Source organism: Protopterus annectens, chromosome 7.part0, assembly GCF_019279795.1.
Source record: "Protopterus annectens isolate FY-2018-M chromosome 7.part0, PAN1.0, whole genome shotgun sequence".
Taxonomy (NCBI): domain Eukaryota; kingdom Metazoa; phylum Chordata; order Ceratodontiformes; family Protopteridae; genus Protopterus; species Protopterus annectens.
The window spans coordinates 1,618,027,128-1,618,053,406 of NC_056739.1; the positions used below are offsets into that span (position 1 = coordinate 1,618,027,128).

Here is a 26,279-nt window from a genome sequence, read left to right on the forward strand (position 1 = left end):
AACATTAGTAAATTCACATTCTTCTCAGCTTACTACAAATCCTGGTCCAGGATAGACTTCTTTTTAATATCAACAATTTTTGCTTCCTATGAAATAATATATAGCAGTGATCCCAGAACTATTTCTGACCATGCTAAAATTAACCTACACCTAAATATCCGTAAATATAATCATGAGAATCTCATCCCTACAAACTGGTCCCTTAATCCAAACCCCCTGAACAACATGACTCTACATAGAGAAATTCAAGAGTTCCTGTCACAGACAATTACCTCCTTTGAAATGTCTGACATACCTCTGAGTGTTCAATAGGCGAAGCTGCCAAAGCTACATAAGGAGTACCCTTATCCAAAAATCCTCTCTAATTAAAAAACAATCTAAATCCTGCACTATGGTACTAGAAACAGAACTAAAAAATTAGAACTCCAAACCAAGTTCTCTCCTGACATTGAGAAACAAATATCCACCATTCAAAAACAACTTCACGAATTAAATCTCAGTCAATACTCACTTATGGAATTCAGACTTATCCACAAGTATTCAGTTGTATTTATTACTGCTGGTAGTAACTTGATTAAAGTGTAGCTATCATTTCTAAGTCTTTTGGATTAAGACTTGAAGCTTCCAGACAGTTGTTTTACATTAGGAAGGTTTGTGGCCTGCACTGTAATTGGCAGGACAGGCAGCTTACATCCTTCTAGGTTAGGAACTGCTGATTGAGAGCTCAGTGTCTGTTATTCTAAAAGTGTATTAGTTCTGGTTTAAGCACTTGGGCTTCAGGTCAGTTATTTTGTTAGGAAGAAGGATTGGCGGTCTGCACTCTTGTGGGAGGAGAGGCTGGACTCTGCCCTTCTGAGACTCGAATAAGCTGGCTTTTTTCTTGATACTAAGTATAATTTTGTTGCTTTCCACATCTGAATACCCTAAGCATTTGTATTTAAGCCTGCCTTTCTGTTACACTGAAGCTGTTTTACTGCATGCGACTTAATAATATTGCACTTGGAATCCTTGTTTGTTACTATTTGACTGTATTGGTAGCAAATTCTTTACTGTGTAAGCTGTAGTAGCTGATTCATTAGCATTTATAAGTGTTTGCTGTACCTGTTTCTGCCTGTTCTGTGAAAAAAGAAAGAAAAAAAAAAAGAAGAAAAAAAAATATCTCTTGTTTTTCCTGCTTTACTGGTTTAGTCAGTTTCAGAGTTGCTGATTCCTGGGCTTTGGTTGTAGTTCCTGTGGGTACTGTTTCCTTGCCTTATTTGGGGAGAGGAAGTTACCTTGCTTACCAATTAGGAGTGGGAAGCATTGAGCTGCCACACATGTCCAGTTTTGTGAGGTTTCAGCCCGGTAACTAGTAGTTTATTGGCTTAGTTTTGGGCCAGTTTCTGGCTTTTCCAGCCCTAGGTATAAAAAGCATGATAGCAGCGTTAAGCATGCGATTTAGCGCGGAGCTGCCACTGTTGCACACTAGGGCAGCGCGCCGGTTAGAAACGAGTTTAAACTATTGGCGAGGCTGCCTAAAGTCCACTCTTCAAATTTTCCTTAAAACTACGGCTTCCTCCGAACTATACTGCTGATCTAAATCAGCTTATCCTATAACTAAAAGATCATCTCCACTTGACTCCAATTAGACTATACTCTATCTGTTAAACCTAGCACTTGCTCCTACAGTACTTATTTATTACCTTGATCTGGCACTCTTGTCATAGATAGTACCCCAAAAAAGGTAAAATTTCCTAACCCCCTCTTTTAAATTGTGAGCTTCTGCAGTAATCATTCTGGTCCTAATCATAAATGGGAACCTAAATTTTACAGCAACTATATTAAAGCCCCTAACAAAAGATCATCTCCACTGACTAAAATCATGATAAATAATTAAAACTGATGCACATCAAAAGTAAGAACATCTGTTTGTATCCCCACAAATAGACCCTCATAGATACCATCACTAATCAAAATTTACAAAGCAATTCAGGTCATCAAATTCCAAACAGGGCCCCAGGGAAAGCAAATTTCCCCCCTCAAAACCATTACACATTCCTCTCCAATCTCAAATAAGCAGTTACTACCAAATGGTCACATATCTGGTTCAACACCATAGTGTAGTTCCCCGACATTGAAATCACATAATCCTGTCGGCCAATTACAATAACAACTACTCATTTCAAAATTAAATTGTTCTATTGATGCTGCAACCAAACCTCACCTTTCCCTTTAATACAGTACAATGCCAATTAGAGCTTTCTATTTGCCCAGGGGAAACTGCCTAGTATCCTTTCCATTGTACACAAGTGAAATAATATCCCTTTAAAATGTTTAAAGTATTCCAGGATAGTTCCTGCTGGGTGAAACTGACAAGCCATTCAGGCGTCTTAAACCATTCACTTTGATTGGGAGGCAGGCTTGCCACCGCCCATAATGGAAATTAAACTTCTAACTATTACCCACACAATGACCACTTGGTAATCTACTCAACCAAAGTTAAATTAAAATTTTTCAATTGGCTTTCAGATGGCATCAATTTGGGTTACAAAACCTTAATTACACCCAGTTTTAAATTTTAAACCTTATATAGTTCAAAATTTGAAAACCAGGGGGTTCAAATACATAAGGCCCCCCCATAACGTAGAAGCGTAAAGGAAACTCGGTGATACCAATGGAATTTTTCCAAATGGTGATGTAACCCCCTCACAAATTAGGAACCTCCAGGTCTGAAAACACTAGGTAAAAATCAAAATCATTGGGAAAAATTAATACCTAAATTATTGATGGAACATTGCCACCCTAGAAAAGTTCTGATTAAAAAAATGGCATTTAAAAATGCCCCCAAACCCAAAAGGGGTTTTAAATATTAAAATCTTTACAAAGGAAAAAATTAACAAAATGTATCTTTTCACTTGGGAATAAAAAATGTAATTTTTATACACCCATGAAATTTTAAAAAAACCCAGGAAAGAATTTTTTAAAAGCCACTTTTTTAAATAAAGTGTTCTTTAGAAAAAATTTTTGGAAAAAGTTTCAAGCCGGGTATTTCAATTTCTCCAGAACCCGGGTTTTTTGGTGGTAAAAAAAAAATTTACAAAGCAAATCCGTGGTACCCCAGCCATAAAAAAATCCCTCAACAAAGGGAAATACCAAGAAGGGTCCTTTAAATTTGCCCCGACAAAAAAAGTAAAATGAATCCTCTTTTCAAAGTTTGGAAAAAGCTTAAAATAAAAGACAACCCTAAAGGCCCTTTTTATTTTTTAAATTTTCGGAGGAAAATCCAATTAGGCAGAACTATAAATATAGATTCTATCCTAAATTTTCCAAACTTTGAAGTCCCCTGAAACTTTCCCCAAAGGATGTTTATCAGAGGTCCACATCAAGTCCAGCTGAGCTGTTTCTTAAAACCCAAACAGCTCCTTTTTGGGGCCTTTTTTCCCCGTGTAATTTCTGAAAAACCCAACTGGAAAGGCTGTTTAAAAGGGCTTTGTTGACAAAAGATATTTTGCCCCCTCAAAAAACTGCCTTTTCCAGACCCCAAATACGCCCCTTTTCTTTAAAACCTTACTGCGCCTAAATTTAAGAATCTAAATTTAACCTTTGAATTTTCAGCCCTTTAAAAGTTTGGGTTTGGAAAGGAAAACTCCTTTAATGTATTTTTAAAAGTAAAAGTCAGGGTGGAAAAAGGTCGCTTTCTGATCTGGTAAGGTTGTTTTTATGGTTTCATTAAATAATTTTAAAAAAAAATACATTAAGAAAAAGGGGAAAAAATGTTTTAGGTAAAAGAAAAAAGGGGAAATTCTTGCATTCAAATAGCTGTCCAATTCACAGGTTATTCCCCCTTTGGATATTTTAACAAAAAAAAGGTTATTTTCTCAAAATGCAATTTTTTATTTCAATTTAGCCACAAGATGGCATGATATAGGCTCAACTTTGTTCAGTTGACCGAAGAAATGGATTTACACATATCTGCACCACTTCTAAAATGTATACATTCGGATAAATGCTGATATTGATAATGTTAAGGAATATAAAATTGCATTTGGTTAGGGTTACCACTTGTCCCACGCTAGGACAGTCCTCTTTTGGGGATTTCGCTTGCATAAAAAATTTAAAAAATGGCAAATGACCTGAGATATTAGGACAAACATATTTCCTATATTTAATGTAATAGTTGCATAAAACAGTTGTTCTGTTTCTGAAATACCTAAATGTTATAAGAAACAGAATAAGCAACTAAAATGTTACAAGAATAAACATTTATTTAGGCAAAAAAGTGAAGTTGTGTATGTTTTGCCTTACAAAATCTGACATTTGTACAAAAAATGTCCTACTTTGAGCATATGAAAAGGTGGCAACCCTAAATGCAATATATGAACCTTGGGTCTATTTGAGAAACTCAAACATTTAATTTCTCTAAACCTACATTATACTATATATAATTCTTGTAAAAGCTACATTGCACAATATTTGCGGTTTGCTTATTTAATATTTTGATATGCATATGATTTGAGCAATGATCCAAAACAACATGGAAAAAAAAAGATACAGAGTAGGGATATGGTATGGGATTCATGAAAACTATAATAGTGCAGCATAAGGCCTAATGTGTTCTGTGAGTAGACGTGCATTTTGCTACTTCTGAAGTTGAGCTTTTCAGTGAACGTAGAATTTGGAACAAAACAAAATATCTTTAAAATGGGGGGAGGAGGTGAGATTCCTGAAGTTTTGCACCTAAAATGTAAAAGCACTTATCCCTTTCTCCTTATACTCTTTTAACATGAAGCGTTCTGGTTGCAGAGGTGAAGTAATAAGTGCTCGATGCAAAAACTTTTGCTTGGGCCGTTAATCCTTATACAATGATCTAAACCATGTGAACCTAGAAGACCCACAGTATCAGTGGATGAACATTTCAGTTGCATGGTTAAAATTTAAAATGATTAATACACATCATGTGCAGGTATCCAGCTAACACATTCATATCTATTTCTCTTCGTACCTCATGCACATATTCCTAATTCATTCCCCGTTAGACCTTTCAGTTTTTTTTTTTCCTCCACATAAAATCCTGGGCAAATAATCCATCTGGCTAGATGGATCAGATTTTATGATGAGTACTCTGCAAAATGAGAAAATGTATATGCCCTCCCAGTTGTCTGGTATATCAAAGTATATGCCCTCCCAGTTGTCTGGTATATCAAAGTATTTTTTTTTTGTTCTCAATATACACACATGTTGCAGAACACTACAACGTTTGAAGCTATAGGTATCTTGTTTGGGTGATCTAACTTGACTATAATGATGCTTATCATAACAAAACAGTTGTTCCCTTTGTTTAAAGCTAAATGATTGTTCTGGACCCAGGAAATAAACTTTTCCTATGAGACAGGATATTTCAATTTTTTAAATAAATAGGACAAGAAAGCATTAACATTTAAAAAAAATATCTGTTGTTTTTGTCTGGGGTTTTGCAGTTTTTAAAAAAAAAAAGACATGTTTTCTTATACCCCCTGCAGAGGGAAACATCATTCTTAGCCACTAGTTTGTTGTGCATTCTTTTTTGTGAAAGTATCATAAAATAAAGATTTAGCAAATTTTATTCATGATTTTCTAAAAACCTATAAAAAATTTGGCCTCATTGTTTAAATGATACTGTCTGGGTGGTAATATTTTTTTTATTAATTTTTAAACAGATATGGCAAAAATAATTCTCCTTAAGGTTAAAAAGCAATTGAATTTTAAGCGATCAAAAAAAAAAAACATTCCTGCTGTTATGGAAGAATCATTTGAAATTTAAATTTATACAAATGTTTTTTGTACTGTATATGCTGTTCAGTTTGTGCTCCCCTAAAAAGTTTGTGGGTTTTCTTTTTTAAATTTTGGGTCCTTTTCTTTTTTAAAGGGAAGTTAAATACTATTTTAATGTCAAGAAAAAAATTTTGCAAACAAATAAAATGCTGAGACTTCTTTAGCTATGTTAGAACCCTGGGGTTCAAAATGATGTGAAGATTACTGATCCTACAGACATTGCCAACATACTGGCTGACAGGTTCAGTGCAAACTTCTCCCCTCCCCCAAAAGGAGAGATATCTATACCAAACGATTGCAGCCCCCAAACATCTCCAGCGCCCAAGTGAGAACTGCTCTCTCCAAAGCAAAAACACAGCATCCATGGGACCTGATGGTGTCCCCGGCTGTGTGCTCCACGAACTCAATGAGGAATTAAACCCACAGCTAGGACAGCTGTTTAATCAAAGTCTTACCTCTGGATACGTACCCAGGAGTGGCGCACTGCAACTGTGGTCCCACTTCACAAAGGCGGTGCCTCCACCGACCCTGGATTACCGCCCATTAGCCTGACAAGCCTTATCTGCAAAGCCATGGAGAGGATCATAATGGACCTCATAAATAAAGACATAGAATTTGCAGACTTTGGATCCAACCCAGTTGGCTTTGTCAAAGGCAGATCATGCCTTTTAAACTTGGTTGACTTCTTGAAACAGTCACCAAAGCCATTGGCGAGGAAAGGCAGTCCATACAGCCTACCTCGATCTGGCTAAGGCCTTGATACAATACCCCACTGGGTATCATTGAAAAACTCATCAGCTTAAATGTTAACCCATACATCACAAGATGGGTTGCAAACTGGCTGAGTGACAGAACCCACAGGGTCAGAGTTGCTGGCGCCATGTCAGACTCAAAACCTGTCACAAGTGGTGTCCCACAGGGCTCAGTCCTGGGCCCACTCTTGTTTGGCATCTACTTTTCCAGTACAAGCAAACACAGGAGGGTTATGGCTGACAAAGTTTGCAGATGACTGCAAACTGGGCCATAGTAGAAAACACATCTGACACAGATATCCTTCAGAAGGGTCTCACAGAAGCGGATAACTGGTGCCAGAGCCACGGCCTGAAGTTAAATGCCAAAAAATGTATAGTCATACCCTTTGGGAAAAACAAGGTTACCCCTAGCTACCAAATAGGTGGCAATCCACTGAGCACAGAAGAAGTTATCAGGGACCTGGGGACCCAGGTTGATAGTAGTCTGTCATTCGACACCCATGTAGCTAAAGTAGTTAGGAAGACTTTCTACATTGCCCACCTTATCATGAAGGGATTCTCATCTAGATCAAGGGAGGTCATAGTCTCCCTTTACTCATCACTCATCAGACCAATGATTGAGTACAATGCCCCATTTGGGATGTATCTGACCCGACACCTGCAGCAGCTGGAGAGGCCACAAAGTTCCTCACCAAAAGGATAAAGGGTCTCAAAATCTGTCCTATGCTGCCCGACTGAAAGAACTCCAGCTCTATTCAGTCGCTTACGCTTGCTCAGAGGTGACCTTTGCCTAACATACAAGGCCATGTCAAACCCAGATTTGATGAATATGCTTCACCTCAAAAATCTAGATCCATCAGAGCCACAAGGGCGGAGACTTAAACCTCGACACGGCTATTAATAGGACGTGCTGGAGGGATAGATTCATTACCCAAAGACTCCCTATGCTGTGGAACAAAATCCCGGTACATGTGAGGCAGAGCACCTCGCTGGCCTTGTTCAAGAGAAATCTTGACCAATGGATGGGAGATCGCAGATATACCCCAGGGATTACCTCAGTGTCACTGCTCGACAGAGGCACAGCAAAATAATGGGTATAGTTCCCCATACTAAAGGGGTGGCGTAAGCCACAAAACGATGGGCTAGGCTTGTAAATGCCCTCGGGCAGATAGCCTAGTATAAACCTATAAACCTATAAACCTATATGCTGAATGGGCGCAAACGCCCTCGAAGATCTTGGCTAGGATTATAAACATTAGACCCCCACCTACTACAATAAAACATATTATTCACAAGGGTCACTCCTTTTTCACAGATAAGGAAATCATCCAGGTCTTTTAGGAAGTATACAAGGATGTTTATGGACCCCAATCACTTGAATCAGAAGGCCTACAAGACTCTTTCCTAAATGATTTACAATTTTCATCAGTAAACGATACTCACATTAAATTACTTGGCACCTATAACCAGGAATGAAATCTTGTTGGCCATAAATAAGCTGAAATCAGGCAAAGCCCCAGGACCAGATGGTTACGTGTCAGAGTTCTACAAATCTTTTAAGCAAACGCTTGCCTGCATACTACTTAAAATCTATGATCACATTATTCAGTTTGGTATATCAGATCTGTATAACAACTCCAAGACCATTTTTATACCAAAATCTAATGACAATAACCTCAGCGCAAACGACTACTGCCCAACTGCCTTAATTAACATTTATATAAAGATTCTATCATCTATCTTAGCAAATAGACTAAAAATTATATTACCACATATTATATCCCATGACCAGCTGGGTTTCACGAGCAATAGGCACGTTTGGGATAATACACTAACTATCGAAGCCATAACCTATATAACAAAATTTGACAAATCCCCCAAATATGCACTTTCTGTAGATGCCCAAAAAGCCTTTGATCGGGTAAACCTAAACTTACTCTTTAAAACCTTGAAACATTTCTCCATCCCTGACGAATTTATCAAAATGGTTACAACCCTTTACATTAAGGCTTCCACTACCCTCAATATAAACAAAAAAAAACACCAAACCTTCAGATTATAAACGGCACAAGACAGGGTTGTCCACTCTCACCCTACTTATTTAATATCTATCTTGAAGTATTATTACTAAAACTAAGTCAGAAAACATTCCACCGTTCAATATACTCGTATAAAATACAAGTGAAGTATACCGCTTTTGCAGATGATTTAAACATTTATTTAGAGTTTCCCTCAACGGAACTCGAGAAAATTCTAAGCTCAATAGACACATTTTTCGCAAATCTCAAATGATGGCATTAATCCTAACAAATCAATAATCTTCCCGCTAAACCCGCTTGGACACAAATAATTCTTTATACCAGAAACAACAATCAAAGTTAACTATTCACTAAAATATTTGGGCATAACTTTTGCCCATCCTCAGCAAGAGTTAATCATTCCCATGGTCTAAAGTCACTGAAGATCTCACTAGATGGAAGAGTCTAAACCTATCCCTCCACTCAAAAGTAGCCATTATAAAAATGAATATTCTCCCCAAACTTCTTTTTCACTTCTTTGCCCTTAACCAAAACATTCCAAACACTTTTTTTTCTAAAATAAATGTTATACTGGGGCAATTTATTTGGCACCCTAAAAATGCTAGAATCAGCTACATCAATCTTACACTTCCCAAAGACAGAGGTGGTCTGGCCCTTCCAGAGTTCCTGACATATTGCCATATTATCAACACCAGTCGCATTGTACATATTGCTAACTTCCAACAATCAAACAAGGAATGGAACCCGCTATGGATAAGAATTTACAATGCTCACATAAAAGTGTCCAATCTCAATCCTAGAGCAATTATCTTTCTTAACACAAACTCTCAAAGAACATAAAATTCACCCTATATTAATAAAAAATAACAGTGGGTTCCAAAGACTGATAACATCCCTTGGTTTGCGACACTCTCTAACGATGGCCCAACCAATCCATCTTAATCCAAATTTTAAATTGGGTAACAGCATGCTTAATCTTGATAATTACCCTCTCATTAGGAAGTGTACGGTTTGGGACTTCTGTGCAGTCAAAGACTTACCATTTAATGACATCATATCCTCTCTGGTAGTCAATATAAAATACTATATAATCATTAAAAAATATTATACCTAATATCTTTAGCCACCAACATGATGTCAGTTTCCCCCCCTGAATTCCAATTTTACCAGACACTAATAACCCAACTTCTATCAAGGACTAAATGCTTTCCAATGTCTACAGACTAGTAACAAAGATAAAATACCAAGACAATATATTATTCTCTAAGTACTGGGATGGACAAAACAAGGAAATTACATTTAGCCAAAAAATCGATGCAATTGATGCAACAATAAAATTAACGCCTTTCAAAATCTAATTTATACACAGCTCATAATTAACAATAACGCCCATCACACGCCATCATTCCTACATAAAATTAACCCAAATACCTCACCTATGTGCCCAACATGCCCTAATTCAGTGGCAGACACTCCACATGTTCTTGTCCTGTAAAAACGTGTACAAACTTTGGTGCTCCCTAAGAGCACTACTGGAGAAAATAGGATATAGGAAGTAAACCCTATCCTGGGAAATGGCGCTATTAAATATTTATCCAGGTTCATTAAAATCTGAAACTAAACATGTTATTGTGACACTATGTGCACTTCTCAAAACTTGCATTACTTTAAACTGGCTAGACAGATCCAAAATGTCTTGGAAGGACGTCCAATCGATGGCTGTCAAATATGTTTTGGCAAGTAAACTAAAGACAACAAGCAAAAAGAAAAGTTATTTTCAGAAATATTGGAATAACCTTCTAGACACTCTTAATCAACATCATCCTTAGATATTCCTCCATCTTCCCTTTTATTCCTTTGGGCCTCATCTTATCCCCTTGTATATAATTCTCCTAGTTCATTTGGAGTATTAATTCTGGGGCAAATACCTTTTCCTACTTAATATCTACCTCTAACATAACCCCTAATTGATCATAAACAATACAACCCCCTATGATATCTTTTCCTTCCCTTGTACAAGCACTAACACTCAACTTCCTTATACTAACATACATACATTTAGTGACAGTCATGTGTATATATTTTGTACATAGTTAATCAAATGGGTTTTAGGCATACTGTTACATCTCCACACACCCGCATAAGAAATACTTGTCATTAAAGTTTTCTGCCTCTCTGTCCGTTAATCTCCTAACCATTTGTTTAATGAAAGCCAACATTTTTTTTTTGTTATATATGGCTGATTGTACTTATGCCTAAGCAGGTTGCATCAAGTATATTCACTTATTTGTTTCAAACTTATTTGCATTGTGTGACTTGTAATTGATTTTGTATTTGTGTCATTAAAAATGCAAATAAAAATCAGATTGCAAAAAATTATGTACAAGGGTAGTGTGACAGCGGTGAGGTCTGCGGTGGGAGTGACGGATGCGTTTAAGGTGGAGGTGGGATTACATCAAGGATCAGATCTGAACCCTTTCTTATTTGCAGTGGTGATGGACAGGTTGACAGACAAGATCAGACAGGAGTCCCCGTGGACTAGGATGTTTGCAGATGACATTGTGATCTGTAGTGAGAGTAGGGAACAGGTAGAGGAGACCCTGGAGAGGTGGAGATATGCCTTAGAGAGAAGAGGAATGAAGGTTAGCAGGACTAAGACAGAATATATGTGTGTGAATGAGAGGGAGGATAGAGGAACGGTGAGAATGCAGGGAGTAGATGTGGCGAAGGTGGATGAGTTAAGTACTTGGGATCAACAGTTCAGAGTAATGGTGAGTGTGGAATAGAGGTGAAGAAGAGAGTACAGACAGGATGGAGTGGGTGGAGAAGAGTGTCAGGAGTGATTTGTGACAGACGAGTACTGGTAAGAGTGAAAGGAAAGTTCTACAAGAGGGCAGTGAGACCAGATATGTTATATGGGTTGGAGACAGTGGCATTGACAAAAAGGCAGGAGTCAGAGCTTGACGGGGCAGGGTTGAAGATGTTCAGATTTGCACTGGGTGTGACGAGGATGGGCAGGATTAGAAATAAGTATATTAGAGGGTCAGCCCAGGTTGGAAGGTTTGGAGACAAAGCCAGAGAGGCAAGATTACGTTGGTTTGGACACGTGCTGAAGAGGGATGCTGAGTATATTGGGAAAAAGATGCTAAGGATGAAGCTGCAAGGTAACAGGAAAAGAGGAAGGCCTAAGATAAGGTTTATGGATGTGGTGAGAGGATATGCAGGTGGTTGGTGTGACAGAGCAAGATGCAGAGGACAGGAGGAAATGGAAACAGTTGATCTGCTGTGGCGACCCCTAATGGGAGCAGCCGAAAGAAGAAGAAGATCATTGCTAGCCCCCTCCACACACACACACAGTTTGGTTGCCTGTCAGCATTTAAAAAGAGAGAGTAAATATTCCAATCTGTTTCATGCAAATGTGCTGTAGCCCTTCATGCTAGACTTTAAACTGAACAAATGAAGAGGGCATGTTGCTTTCACCCTCAGCACTAAAAATTCTGCTTGCCTGTCAGCATGTTTAGAAGAAAAATACTTGCCTCTGTTTACTGCAGCTTGCTGTACTGCTTTAAACAAGCAATCCAGTAATGTTTACAGATTTCCACATACACCTTGGGCTCTCTTTTCACTGTTGTCCCAATTAATCTGTGGAAGACTATGAACAGAAAGCTTTAGATGGGGCTGCTGTCACACTACAAGCATTTATTTATTTATTTATTTGTTCATTTACATACTGAAAATAATGAATTAGTAAATAAAATGCCCAAGATGAATATCTTCACCAGAAAGTACTGTTCATATGTAAAGAACAGGCATTTTGACTGTATAGGCAAACATTTAAGAATGTCCATCCTTAAGGATTTTTAAGCTGCATTTAGTCCTGTAGTGATCAGTCTCATTTTATATTCAGTTCACAAGCTAACTAAATGAGTTCGCTTTGCTGAACATTCAGTTCATAAGCTAACTAAAATGAGTTAGCTTTGATGAACAAAACGTTTTTTTTTTTTTTAATAAAATTGTTTTCTTGGCTGGCTATGCTCTCTGTCCCCTGGAGCTGTGGACCCTTGATGACTGCCCAAATTTCCTTTATTGTAATATACCACTGGTAGTACAGCTTTTCTCCTAAACACCATTATTTATAAAACTGGCTGTGTGTATATGCATTTGCACTTTTGTTGACTTGAGAGATGTGGAATTGTGTGCTAGAAGGCAGGGGAGAAAATCCATTTCCACCTGTACCAGCCAAACTACATTGGAGTTATACCTCACCCAACAAAAGTTTCATTCCAGCAGTTTCCATGCTTTTTGTACATCCCACCTTTCTGGATATTCATTGCTCACTGGCAAGGCAAAACATAATTTAGGAAGTGCCATGTAAACTTGATTACGTTTGTTAGTGATTTGTATTGTTGTGTGTTGCAAATGTGCATTGCAGTCTTGCAGTGGCGGCTGGTGACTTCAAATCAAAGGGGGGGGCTGCAGGAAACAGCTGAATGGGTGGGGTCAATGGGAAGGGGTGCGGCCAACTAGAAAGGGGAGGAGCTATGCTCAAAACCACAAAAACTAAATATACTGCCCTGGGTGCCAAACCGTCATTATGAGAGTCCAATCAAGACAAAATGAAGTGTAGAAGAATAAAAATATTTCAATGCATTGGCTACATGACAGCTTAATATCTAGATGGAAAAAAAAGGTTGTGAGGCATGAAAAAATAAATTACTTTTTTTAAATACATTAATGGAATGCCAGTCAAAATCAAGTATAAGAAAAACAAGCAGCACTCAACTCAAACCACTTCTTGCACTGCAGTTCTAATTATAATTTATATTCAACTTTATTAAAGTACCAAGTAACATGCTGAAAGTAGAAATCTCTGATGCCCCCACTTGTAAAAATGTTCCTTATCCAAAAAAAAAAAAAAGACCTGCTGCCTGACATCTACTTGTTTCATGGGGAAAACATAATCAAAGTAAAAAAATAAAAAGCAAACAAGAAATAAGCTCAAGATACATTGCTTAAAAGGATTACTGTACATGTTATGGACCACACGATTGGCATTCTGTTTACGGGTAAAGCCTGCAGAGATGACTGGAAGTCTCCAAGTGTAATGAGACTCTTAAAAATAATGTAATCCTGTCCTTCATTACAAATACTGTCATATGCATTTCAATACCCAAGACTTATACATTATCTAGTTAAGTATTCTCTACATGGCAACAGAAAGGCTTTCAATGTTGGCAATTCTTTAACAGTATGCTTATTAAAGCTTACTTGCATCTTGCAATTTCAGACAAGCTTACCTGATGGTCATTAAAGTATTGCTACTTAAACACAGAGCAACAGGCACTGAGTAATAAGCATAAATCAACAGTACAAAAAATATGACAGAAACCAGACCATTCTGTAAAAATCAAGGACAGATGAAATTCCACTCTAGTACTTGTGTCTACCTTGGATGGGGGGGGGGTTACTCTGCACATTTACACTGCATAACTACTCCTTGCCTTGCTTCGACACATCCAGAGTCACTACATGAGGGAGTGGGGTGCAACAAGTATGTCACAGTTTGAAATGTCTCTGGCTGACTGATGGCCCTGACACATTTGTCATACCTCTCAACCTCAGAGCACGAAATCTGGACAAAGCCATTTAAAGAAATGGGACAAAGGCCCAAAAATAAGGACAATTTTTAAAATATTGCTCTTATAAACTCAAGATAATAGAGGTCTTGCATTAGTATGAATTTTCTGAATGGTATGAAATCTGAAACTCAAATGTCTGTCATTATTTTATAACTTCAGTGTTTAATGATTTGTCACTAATTTGCCAAAAAAAACCCACAATTTTATGAAAAATGGACCAAAAATGTGGATGTTTAAAAATATAAAATAGCAACACAATACAGCTGGGAACCTGTCAAAGACGGGACACTTTAATATTAGTACTGCTAACTTCAGTAGCTGACAAAATAAAATAATCTACATGCATTTCTGAAATAAAAGTAATCTAACTGATGCATTTCTGAAATAAAGTAATTAACTGATTATTACAGTTATTTCTTAATTATAAACCCTCCATGTTTTCTTCCAAAATTGCTATTGTGCAGAGGGATCATTAGGGGAAGAGCAACATTTTGAGCCAAAATCAGGGACAGTTGAGAGGTTTGGCTATGCCTAATTCTATAAAGCAATTTATTTGCATGTACCTCTCAACCTGTTAATGCAATAAATCTGGACAAGGCCAAATATATTGGGGGAACATATAAACAGTACTAAAAAATGCTCTTGTATAAACTGAGACAGTTGATAGAACAGGTCTTACTTTAAAGCATGCATTTTTCTGAAGATTATGAAGTCTGAAACTCAGTGTGTCATTATTTAGTGACTTAATTCCTAAATGATTTGCCAGAAAACCACAAATTTTATGAAGAACAAACCAAAAATAAGAAGCAAAAAAATCTATTCATTCTTTGAAAATCTGGACAGTTGGGAGGTATAGTTCAGCTGGGGCTGCCTAAGTTTGCCGCCATTCCCCCCTCACAAAACCATGGTCGAATGCAGCCTCCCCCTGCAGCCATTCCAATGATCCATTACTTGGCCATTTCACTCCATTTACCATAAACACTAATGTGCATACTGATTTACTTCTATGATGATTTGAACTTCATTTGAAAGTTTTATTTTGCATTTTACAGCACAAACACTAAGACATCTACTAAACAAACTTGGCATTAAAACTTCTCTGCCCTTGAAATTCACATTCATTGAAACAACATTGAAACCCACATTCAAAGAAAATACATTTTACCCGTGGCAGATAAAGATTAATTCTGGGCTGTTTTCAAATCATAGGCCACTTGCATATGAAACATACATGTGCTCTTTGATACACCTTCCTATTGTTTTGAACATTTTTCCAGTAAACAATGAAACAAAATGCATGCACCAATGACAAAACTGCCCAATTCAGAACATTTCCATCATAAAAGTCTACTCAAACTTCTACAGTCCACTATTATCAGTAAATATGCACAATCTCTGAAGTAGTAAAAAAGTCATCTAAATAATTCCACGTTAAATAAATCTGTAATGAAGAGGTTGCTGCTAGCACACACCTTTATATTTCATGGTTTCATCGAAAAATAAAGTGTCTGATGCCCCTGAGGAATAAATTGCCTAAACTACATTAAAAATAAGCTAGTAATATTGCAATAGGAAATGGATGGCAAACTGATAACAGGCTCATAGTTAGTATCTTAACATTCAGTACGGCAGCATTCACCCATTATGGGAGTAGAACCAACAACCTTCTGCATCAAAAGCAAGTACACAACCTGTCGTGCTATTAGCAATGCAAGCTGACTTAGCATAATCAACACTAAACTTCTCTTCCCCTGCAGCTCTCAGCTCCTTGTAAAATCTACTCATAAAATCGTCTAAGACCAGCTTCGAGAGAAAAATTGCACAGGACACTAAGGATAATCACAAGGCTTTCTTTAGTTATGTTAGGAACCTGGGTGGGAATTCCCAGATATACTCAGAATTAGTCCAAAATGACAAAAAAAATACACCGAACCCACAGACACTGCCAACATCCTAGCTGACAGGTTCAGCGCAAACTTCTCCCCCCTCCCCACCAAAAGGGCAAATATCTATCCCAGCAGAGTGCTGCCCCCGATATCTCAGATGCTCAGGTAAGAGCCGCCCTCTCAAAAGCAAAAAACACAGAATCAATGGGACCAGACGGTGTCCCGGGCTGCATCCTGCATGAACTCCAAGAACAGCTAAACCCAAACATAAAACTACTGTTCAATCTCAGCCTTACTACAGGATATGTACCCAAAGAGTGGCATACAGCAACAGTGGTCCCTCTCCACAAAGGTGGTGCGTTAACAGATCCTGGAAACTATCGCCCCATAAGCTTGACTAGCTTGGTCTGCAAAGCCATGGAATGGACCATCATGGACCTCATAAGTAAAGATATTGGGGACCTACAGACTCTGGATCCTACCCAGTTCGGCTTTGTTAAGGGCAGATCCTGCCTCTTAAACCTGGTTGATTTCTTTGAAACAGTCACCAAGGCCATTGATGAGGGGAAGGTGCTCCACACAGCCTACCTGGACCTCGCAAAAGCCTTCGATACAATACCCCACTCGGGCATTATAGATAAGCTCACCAGCTTAAATATAAACCCCTATGTCACTAGATGGGTTGCAAACTGGCTCAAGGACAGAACCCACATGGTTAGAATTGCTGGAGCCATGTCAGACTCCAAACCAGTTACAAGTGGCATCCCACAAGGCTCAGTCCTGGGACCTCTCTTGTTCGGTATATATTTCTTGGAGGTACAGGCCAACATGGAAGGACTGTGGCTGACCAAGTTTGCAGATAACTGCAAACTGGGCGCCATAATAGACTCTCCAGTCGACACAAGCATCCTCCAAAAGGGCCTCATAGAAACAGACAACTGGTGCCAGAGCCATGGCCTCAAGCTAAACGCCAAAAAGTGTATAGTCATCCCCTTTGGCAAAAACAAAACGCCCACAAATTACCACATAGGTGGTAATCCATTAAGTACAGAAGAAGTAAATGGGGACATGGGGACCCAAGTTGATAGCAATCTCTCATTTGACAACCAAGTGGCCAAAGTGGTTTGAAAAACATTTTATATAGCCCATCTAATCAGGAAGGGATTCACATCTAGATCAGGGGAGGTCATCGTGTCTCTTTACTCATCCCTCATCATGCCCATAATTGAGTACAATGCTCCTTTTGGGATGTACCTTACCAGACACCTGCAGCAACTGGAAAGACTCCAAAAGTACCTCACCAAGAGGATCAAAGAGCTCAAACAGATGCCATATGCTGCCCGGTTAAAGAAACTCCAGCTCTACTCAGTGGCATACCGCCTGCTCAGAGGTGATCTGTGCCTGACATATAAAGCCATGTCCAACCCGGAATTAATGGACATGCTGCACCTCAGAAAATCCAAATCCCATCGAGCTACGCACTCGAGAGACTTGAACATCAGCACTGAAATAAACAGAACATGCAGGAGGGACAGATTCATAACCCAGAGGCTCCCTTCACTCTGGAATAAAATCCCAGTTCAGGTTAGGCAGAGTCCCTCATGGACTCTCTTCAAGAGGAATCTTGATGAGTGGATGGGAGATCGTAGGTTTCCCCCGGGTATCACTTCTGTGTCACTGTTAGACAGAGGCACAGTATACTAACCTCAAAAAAGGGCATAGCAAAATTAATTTAAAATGGGTGGCAAAAGCCAAACACACTCTGTCTAGGCTTATAAATGCCCTAGGGCAGATAGCCTAGTATGAACCTATGAATACTCAACTGCATCTCAACTTCACAGCACAAGAAATCTGGAAAAAGCCAAATTTATTGGGGTGGGTCAAAAGGGCAAATACCAGGGACACATTAAACATTGCTTGTATAATCTTGGAAAGCTGCTAGAATAAAATGCTGTGTTACCACCATACATTTTACTGCCAAGGTACCTGTGCAAAACAGTCAGAGCAACATACCACTACGCCAAATCAGTTGCTTTGTGAAATAGAGGAAGACTGAAACTTAAATGGCTATCATTTAATGAATTCAGTTCTCACCATAGCTGTCAACCTCTTAGCACAAAACACATGGACAAACCCAGTAATGAGGGAATACAGCCCTCAAACATATTCAGTGAATTCAGTTATTGCCATAGCTGTCAACCTTAGCACAAAAAACCTGGACAAAGCCAATAACAGGGTAATACAGTCCCAAAATAAGGACAAATTTCAAATAGTCATCTTATAAACTTAGAAAATTGCTAGAATAAAAGGTTGTGTTACTATATATTTATTGCTAGAATAAAAAGGTTGTTTTACTATGTATTTTCTGAAGAATATGAAGTCTGAAATTCAAATGCCTGTCAATTTTACTTCTGACGGAACAAAAACAATTTTCAGCAGAGGCCCAGGGAGAAATACTCTAGACACATCTCTTTGTAAAATGGCAGAACACCAGAGCAAATCCACACAAACACAAGGATAAGATGCAGACTCCACACAGAAGGCACCCCAGCCAAGAAACAAACCAGAAAACCTATAGCTGTAAGGCAACAATACTACCACTGCACCATCAAATATGTAAGGAATTAAACATTCAGAAACCTGAAGTCTGAAATTCAAATGCCTGTCAATTTTATTCAACATTTGTTAATCAGGACAGTCTGATTTGAAACAGAAAAACAATTTTCAGCAGAGGCCCAGGAACAAATAATGCAGACATGTCTTTGTAACATGGGAGGACACAAAAGCAAACCCACACAAACACAGGGAGAAGATACAGACCCCCACAAAGATGGCACCCCAGCCAAAAACCAAACCTGAGAACCTGCAGCTGTGAGGCAACAATACTACCACTGCACCATCAAATATCAAGCATTCAAACATTTACAAACCACAGATATTATGAGGAACAGATCAGATCAAATAGGAGACAAAAATCTGCAATTTTTTTTACAAATGGTGGTGGGTAGGGAATTCAGGTCTTTAACACCTGCATACAAGGTACAGGGTTCAAGCCTGAGGTATTCCCTACCACACCACCATGACTCTAACCACCAGTATACTGCAACTGGGGCACACACACTCTTACCTGTAGCTGCAAAACCGATTCTGCAACCCACACCAGCACACACTTACCTGTAGGTGCAAAACCGATCCTGCAATCCACGCCAGCCCGACGCACACACACACTTACCTGTAGCTACAATAACGATCCTGCAATCCACACCAGCCACACACACACTCACCTGTAACTGAAAAACTGATCCTGCAATCCACACCAGCCCGACGGCCACCTGTCGCGAGATCTTCCCGACGAGACTGCAGCAAACTGCTAACGTTACACTCCGACGCGAGTTCCCAAGACAGTCTATGCAGTTTAAAACTGCATAGACTTCTGGGAGCTCCGTTCTTCATGTTTCCCAGGCAGGACGGCTGCTGAGACAATCTGCGCATGCTCCTGACTGTCTCAGCAGCAGTCCGGACTAGTGCGCATGCGCTATAGTCCGCGATTTATTTTTATTTCTTTATTTTATAGTTGGTAGCATGGTCCGCTCCTGCAGTCTTGTACTTGTACTAGAGATCAGTAATGCAGAGAGCTGTGACTAGTATTGTGAAGTGTAAAAATGCATCTATTGAAGAACAAGTTATGTGCTGTGGTGAAACTGACTGCTTTTGTTAATACCACTTAAGTGAGAAGATGGGTAGCATCAGCAGGATTTCATGCATCTTCTTCAGTGAGTTCCACCCCACATTGGGGCCAAAAATCACATACCAGGTCAGTTATGTTTTATCCATATGATTTGTCAGTTTGGCTGTGTTCTGAGATTCTTTTAAGAATGATTTTGTCTAGTAAACTGACACAGTGCATTACCAAAATACATGGGCAATCTTACTTGTTGCAGTCAAAAACGGTGTGGCTCTTTTCTGTATTGTTTTATGGGTAAGTGCAGTGAAAAACTTTCACCTTAACTAAAGCTGACTTATCCATTACTGTTTGTCCTTCTAAAATGTTAGTCTCCTTTCACACACACGTATACATTGACATACTAGAGATTAAATGTTTAAATATCTCCATAAACATAGCTTTTGTAACAGAATTGGAACCATTAATTAATTTTGTTGCTTGTAGGCATATAGAGTGTGATTATGCATTGGAATAGCCAGAAACAAAAATACACTGTTTACTTGTGCAGATTACAGTTTAAAGTGAAATGTATAAAATGAGAAGCCTTTTATATGGTAAGACTGAAGAATAGTTTTGGTGATGCATTATATAAGGTTATTATTGCCACTGATGAAAGTCATTTTTTATTTAGTCTTACAGGCTATTAACACTAGTAGTAGAAAAAAAACATAAGTAATGAAGTAGAGTATGCAGAGTTTGGGAGTCAGACAGTTCAGTGGTCCTGTAAAATAAACCAAACCAGTGGTCTGAGTGCCCAATATAAAAACTGGTAAACCTGAAGTAAGGCACACACGGAGCTCAGCAAAACGGACAACTGCTTTAATGAACAAACACAAATCCACAGCAAGCTAAATTACAGCAGCACAGCAAACAAAATTGCAAAGCACAATACCACTGTAAAGTTAATCCACATACGTTTGTTTTCGTCACAATAACTTCATCAGATAATAACCTCTCTTCCTTTTGAGTAAATAATTCAAATGAACCAATGAGTGAACAAATTCAATTACACATGCAAAATGCACTGAAACACATGAACCTTAAAGGTGAATGAATCTAAAAGTTAAAACCAAAAGTATATATAATAATAGCAGTTTTCTGTTTTGCTGAGCTCAGTGTGTGCCTTACTTCAGGTCCTGTAAAATAAATGAAGTGTGTTTCTTTTAAACCAATGTTAAGGAAGAGAGGTTTAGTTCACTGATTTGTCTTTTCTCAACAGGTAGAACCTAATTATCTGTAGTGTAATGTAGCTAAATTTATTTTCCTAGTTGTGTAATGAAGTGTTTAATGCATTTGTTGCTTCAAATTAGAGCAGTCCAGCTGAGTTAGTTCTGTTGTATTATTTTGGATAAGCAGTTTGTCTACATATTAGTTGCTTGATACTTTGTTTGTACTGTAGTTACATGTACCATTTTAGGCCTTGTATCATGGGGGAGTATTAGGATAGTTGACCAAAATTTGTACACATAAAAGTGGAATAAAATGTGGAATAAAATGCTGAATTTTCTTAGGACTGTTGATGGAAATATTTCTTGGCTTAAGGCATACTTGTCCTGAGGACTGTTAATAATTAAGTTAATTATTTTGATACTTGGAAAAGCCTTGGCTTAAGGCATAATTAGCCTGAGTACTTTCTGTAATAGTTAATCTTTAAGAACATGCCAGTCAGCACACAATACATGTAGAGCATTTATGTGCTATGTTTTGTTGCAGTGTAACTGTTCAAGTAGTTCTTTACCAGGGGATCAGTACCTCTTCACCCATCATCACATTACTGTTGGCTGTAGGGATCAAGTTCTCTACTCCCCAGAGGCACTTTTCTAAGTCCCAATGGGGGAGTAAGAAGATTTGGTTCCGTAAGTCGCAGTCTTCCTTTCAGGAAGTTCAAGAAGACTCCTCTTCTAGGGGATGGGGAAGAGGATTTAATGGTCGACGCTGCCCTAGGGGCAGAGGAAGCCAGTAAAACCAAGGCTCCAGAGAACCTTTCTCTGAGAAGCCCTTTCAGCGCTGCCTGACTGTACCTCCCTGGAGACAGTTGGCAGCCATTTATCTTTGCACGCTTTGGCCTGGGCAAACATCACAATCGATCAGTGGGTGCTACGAATCGTATCCAGGGGCTACTATATTCCCTTTTCCGACACTGCACCTGCACCAAGAAACAGAACTCTCTTCGACGTGCCACCTGGTCAGAGAGAGTTAACCCATCTAGAGGTGGCCAACCTCATTTTAAAAAGAGCCATCCAAATGGTCCCCACAGGACAGAGAGGATCTGGAACTTGCTCCCTCTTCCTTTTGTGCCCAAGAAAACCGGGGACCTATGTCCAATTCTGGACCTCAGTCAGTTAAGTCTCTTAGTCAAGAAGTCAAAGTTTTGGATTGTCACTGTATATTTGATTGTGCCCCTTCTGCACAAGAATGACTGGATGTGCTCTGTGGATCTCCAGGATGCTTACTAGCATATCAAAATAGACAGGTGGTCTGAGAGATTTCTCTGCTTTCACATAGGAGCTGATCACTTTCAGTTCAGAGCCCTGCCCTTTGGACTCACCACAGCTCCCCCCCCCCCCCCGAGTGTTCAGCAAGTGTATGGCAGTGGTGGCAGCTCCTCAGTCTGCAAGGATTCTAGGTGTTTCCTTACCTCAGCGATTGGCTTCTCGCACCTCCCACACAGCGTCCACTAGTGGAGGCCACACAGTTTCTTTCTTTTCGATCAGCTCAGAATCACAGTGAATCTTGCCAAGTCTTCTTTGACCCCGTCTCAAGATCTGGAGTTCATTGGCACTCAGTTAGACACCATCTCAGAAACTGCAGCTCTTCCTCTCCGACACATGCTTCTTTTCCGGTCTCATGTATGATCTGTTCTGGAGCAATCTTGTCCTCCAGTATCACTCATCTTGAAAGCCTTAGAGTCCATGGCAGCGGCCATTTATCTGGTTCCACTGGCCAGGTCTACTTGAGACTTCTGCAGTGGACCCTGGCAGTTCAGTGGTCTGCTCTTTATCGTCCTGTGTCAGTTCCCATATGGCTCACTCCAATATGTCGACGACATCTGTCAAGGTGGATGTACTCTTCAGACCACCTAGCAGACAGGTCTTTTCTCCCTCCAGTCTGGCGTCCACGGTGACCATGGACACTTCCTTCCTAGGCTGGAGGGGGCACCTCCTGTGGAAGACTGTCCAAGGGACATGGTCCCAGTCAGAGACCAAACTGCACATCAGTGTTCTGGAGATGAGAGCAGTCATTCTTGCGTTGCAAGCCTTTCAGGACTGCCTTCCTCTATGGACAATAGCAGTGCACACAGACAACATAGTGGTTGTGTGGCACATAAACAAGGGGGCACACATTATCTGCTTTGTAGCGAGGCCATGAGGGTCTGGGAGTGGCCAATGTCCACAGGGTGCTTTATCTTTGCAGTGCACATTCCCAGAGCATCCATTGTGCTGGCAGACAAGCTGAGCAGGGCTATTCTGATCCTGCATGAGTGGTCTCTGAATCCTAGTAGTGGAGCAGATCTTCTGTCGGTGGGGCCAACTGAGCTGTGATCAGTTTGCTTCCCCTCTCAACCACAAATGCAGCAGCTACTTCACCTTGACCCCCCCCCTCCTAGAGGGGGAGTCCCCCAGGGACGCTCTGACTCATGATTGGCCTCTGGGTCTTCTTTATGCCTTCCCGCCTTTACCTCTAATTCTGAGAGTTCTTCAGAAAGCAAGACATCTCAGGACACAGTTAATCCTCATTGCCCCGTTCTGGCCTCGGCAGGTGTGGTTCCCCTTTTCTCCGGCCTCATCTGAAGCACCCCCCTTGGTTGTTCGATCCGGTTCCAGATCTGATTTGTCATCCGTCACTCGTTCCACTTCCAAATCTGCAGACCCTCCGTCTGACAGCTTGGTTTGTCCAATTCCATTGATTCTCGTTAAGTCCAGGCTTGCATCTTCTGTGAAGGACATTATTCTTGCTTCTCCGAAATCTTCTACAAAGAAAATCTACAGAAGTAAGTGGAAGAGATTGTCTATCTGGGCTAAAGGTCAGAATCTGGATCAATTTCAGCTCCTGTTTCAGACATTCTTCTTTTCCTGGCTTTCCTTTTTTAGGAGGGTGCGAGTTTCTCTACGATTAAAGTCAAAATGGCAGCTATTTCTAATTTTCACCTTAATGAAGAACCTACTTTCTCTCTTCTGCATGGCTTTCTTGAAAGGTGTCTTTTTATTGTGTGCCCCAGTCAAGGATCCTTCTTCACTGTGGGATCTTGCTTTGGTGTTGCAATCTCTAACTCTGGCCCTTTTTGAGCCTGTCACATCTCGTGATCTCATATTTCTTTCATGGAAGACTGCCTTTTTGGTGGCAATAACTTCAGTGAGATAAGTATCAGAATTGCAGGCCCTTACCATCAAGCCTCCTTATTTGATATTCCATAAAGATAGAGTGGCCTTGAGACCCAGTCCTTCCTTTATGCAAAAAATGGCCACTGAAGCAAACCTGAATCGGTCTATCCAACTTCCAGTGTTCTTTCCCAATTATTCTAACAAGGGGGAATACATTTTACTTACCTTAGGTGTTCAACAACTTCATTTTTGTTTGCACAGAACAAAGTCTTTTCATCTCCCAGACCTATTGTTTGTGGACTTTTCAGTCAAAAGGAAGGGCTGAGCTATTTCAAAAGTTACTATTTCCCATTGGATTTTCCAGTGCATCTCTCATATCTACTCCTCTTGTGGTACTCTTTTGCCTGGACCAGTTAGGGGTCTTTCTGCCAGTTCAGCTTCTTACATCTGCTGCCTTCTCAGCTCGTCAATCCTTGGATGACATTTGTGCAGCAGCAACTTGGTCTTCCCCTCGTTTCTTTATTACTCATTACAAGCTCTACCTAGTTTCTAGGGGAAGGGCTTCCTTTGGCTCCAGTGTTTGGCACGTCCTTCCATGAGGCCACCTGAGAATGTTGGGTAGCTGGAGACTCTGACCCATACGTGATAAATGGTGAGTAGGATAACATCAGATTAATAGTTATGTACTTACCATAACTTGGTAGCTGTGTTATCCATAGTCACCATTCATCACAATCCCATCCTCCTTTCCCCCTTCCTGAGGGATTGGCAGAAAATTAGCTGGACCTTTTCTGGTGGCAGGTCTACTCTGTCTGTCTTCTTTCTCCAGGGCAAACTCGATCTGAGGGGTTAGAGGGCAGCAGAGCATTATGGGAGGGGAGGAGCTTGAGACAAGCTGTTGTCTAAGTGTTGCTGCCTCGGCTCGAAGGTCTGATCCTAGACCCATGCATGATGATTGGTGACTACAGATACCAAGTTATGGTAAGTACATGACTATTATTATATACCCAAGTCTTTAAATGAATCTGTATTTGCAATCACTGCGTGCTGTATTAAATATTCATCCTTCAGTGTATGTCTCCCAAATATCATATGCTTAGTTTTTGATGTATTTGTCATTCTCCTGTGCCCAAATGGCCATTTTAGTCAAGTTCTTTTGCAGGCTTGCCCTGTCTGTAAAAGATGTAATAAGTTTTCTCATTTTCAAGTCATCTTCAAACAGACTGTTGAATACCTCCGATGAAAGATGCAGCCTTGCCATGTATGAGCCTAGGACAGTGTCCTTTGGGACACTCTAACTATAACCTAGAATTTCACCTGTTCAGTTGCTGCATGAACCTTGACAGGTCCTGTTTGTAAGCCATGCGACCACCAGTCTTATCAAGGTTGCATGTATGCCTAGTTGTTTTAATTTATTGATCAGCGTTTTGTGTATGACTGTATCAAAGGCTGAAGTTAACTGCCTATAAATTACATCACAGCACAATTTTTTTTCAGTTTTAGCAGTTATATTATTATAGAACATCATGTTACAGATAGTTGTCAATCTAGTTTTAGCACATGAATGTTGATATATGGTTTCAAAGCAAAAAACTTTCCAGTTCTGACATTAATTTATCCAAAATAACCTTCTCCATTCTTTTTTCACAACAAGAGGGTCTCAATGTGTCTGTTTATCCTTTTCTCCTTTTCATATGATTTCACAAGTGTATATATATATATATATATATATATATATATATATATATATATATATATATCCAATCTTGAGGAATATCTTCATACTTAAATGGCCTACTGAATAACAGATATAATGGTACCATAAGTTCAGGCCTGAAGTGATCTCTGGTCATTATTACTAATCTTGTCTCCTTCCAGAAGGGGGGGGGGTGCAGTTTGCATAGTTCTTTTTCAATTTAATTTTATTTCTGTATCTAAAGCAAACCTTTATGGAGCCAAACTGTTTTGCATAAGATTTTGTAAACCTAATCTGCTGTAGTTTCAAATAATTTATTGAATATACACAGAGTTTATCAATTTGGTGCATCTTTAAATGGTTTTCTATTATGCTCAATATGTTTACATAAAATTTCTTCAATTTTTTTCCTGATCTTGTCTGACACTATA

General features: G+C 39.4%; 2 protein-coding genes across 4 annotated transcripts in view; one reads left to right on the top strand and one right to left on the bottom strand.

Moving 5' to 3' along the window:
* LOC122807148 (transmembrane reductase CYB561D2) overlaps positions 1–19,498 on the bottom strand; it is a 902,611-nt gene extending 883,113 nt beyond the window's left edge. The window contains exon 1 of the mRNA XM_044078162.1: positions 19,391–19,498. The gene's annotated coding sequence lies outside the window, so the exon portion shown is untranslated. The remainder of the gene's footprint in view (positions 1–19,390) is intronic.
* A 148-nt stretch (positions 19,499–19,646) lies between these two features.
* Positions 19,647–26,279, top strand: part of NPRL2 (NPR2 like, GATOR1 complex subunit) — a 1,906,629-nt gene continuing 1,899,996 nt past the window's right edge. For all 3 annotated transcript variants that reach the window (XM_044078165.1, XM_044078164.1, XM_044078163.1), the window contains exon 1: positions 19,647–19,920. In XM_044078165.1, the coding sequence (XP_043934100.1) occupies positions 19,843–19,920 (78 nt within the window). In that variant the 5' untranslated portion in view covers positions 19,647–19,842. The remainder of the gene's footprint in view (positions 19,921–26,279) is intronic.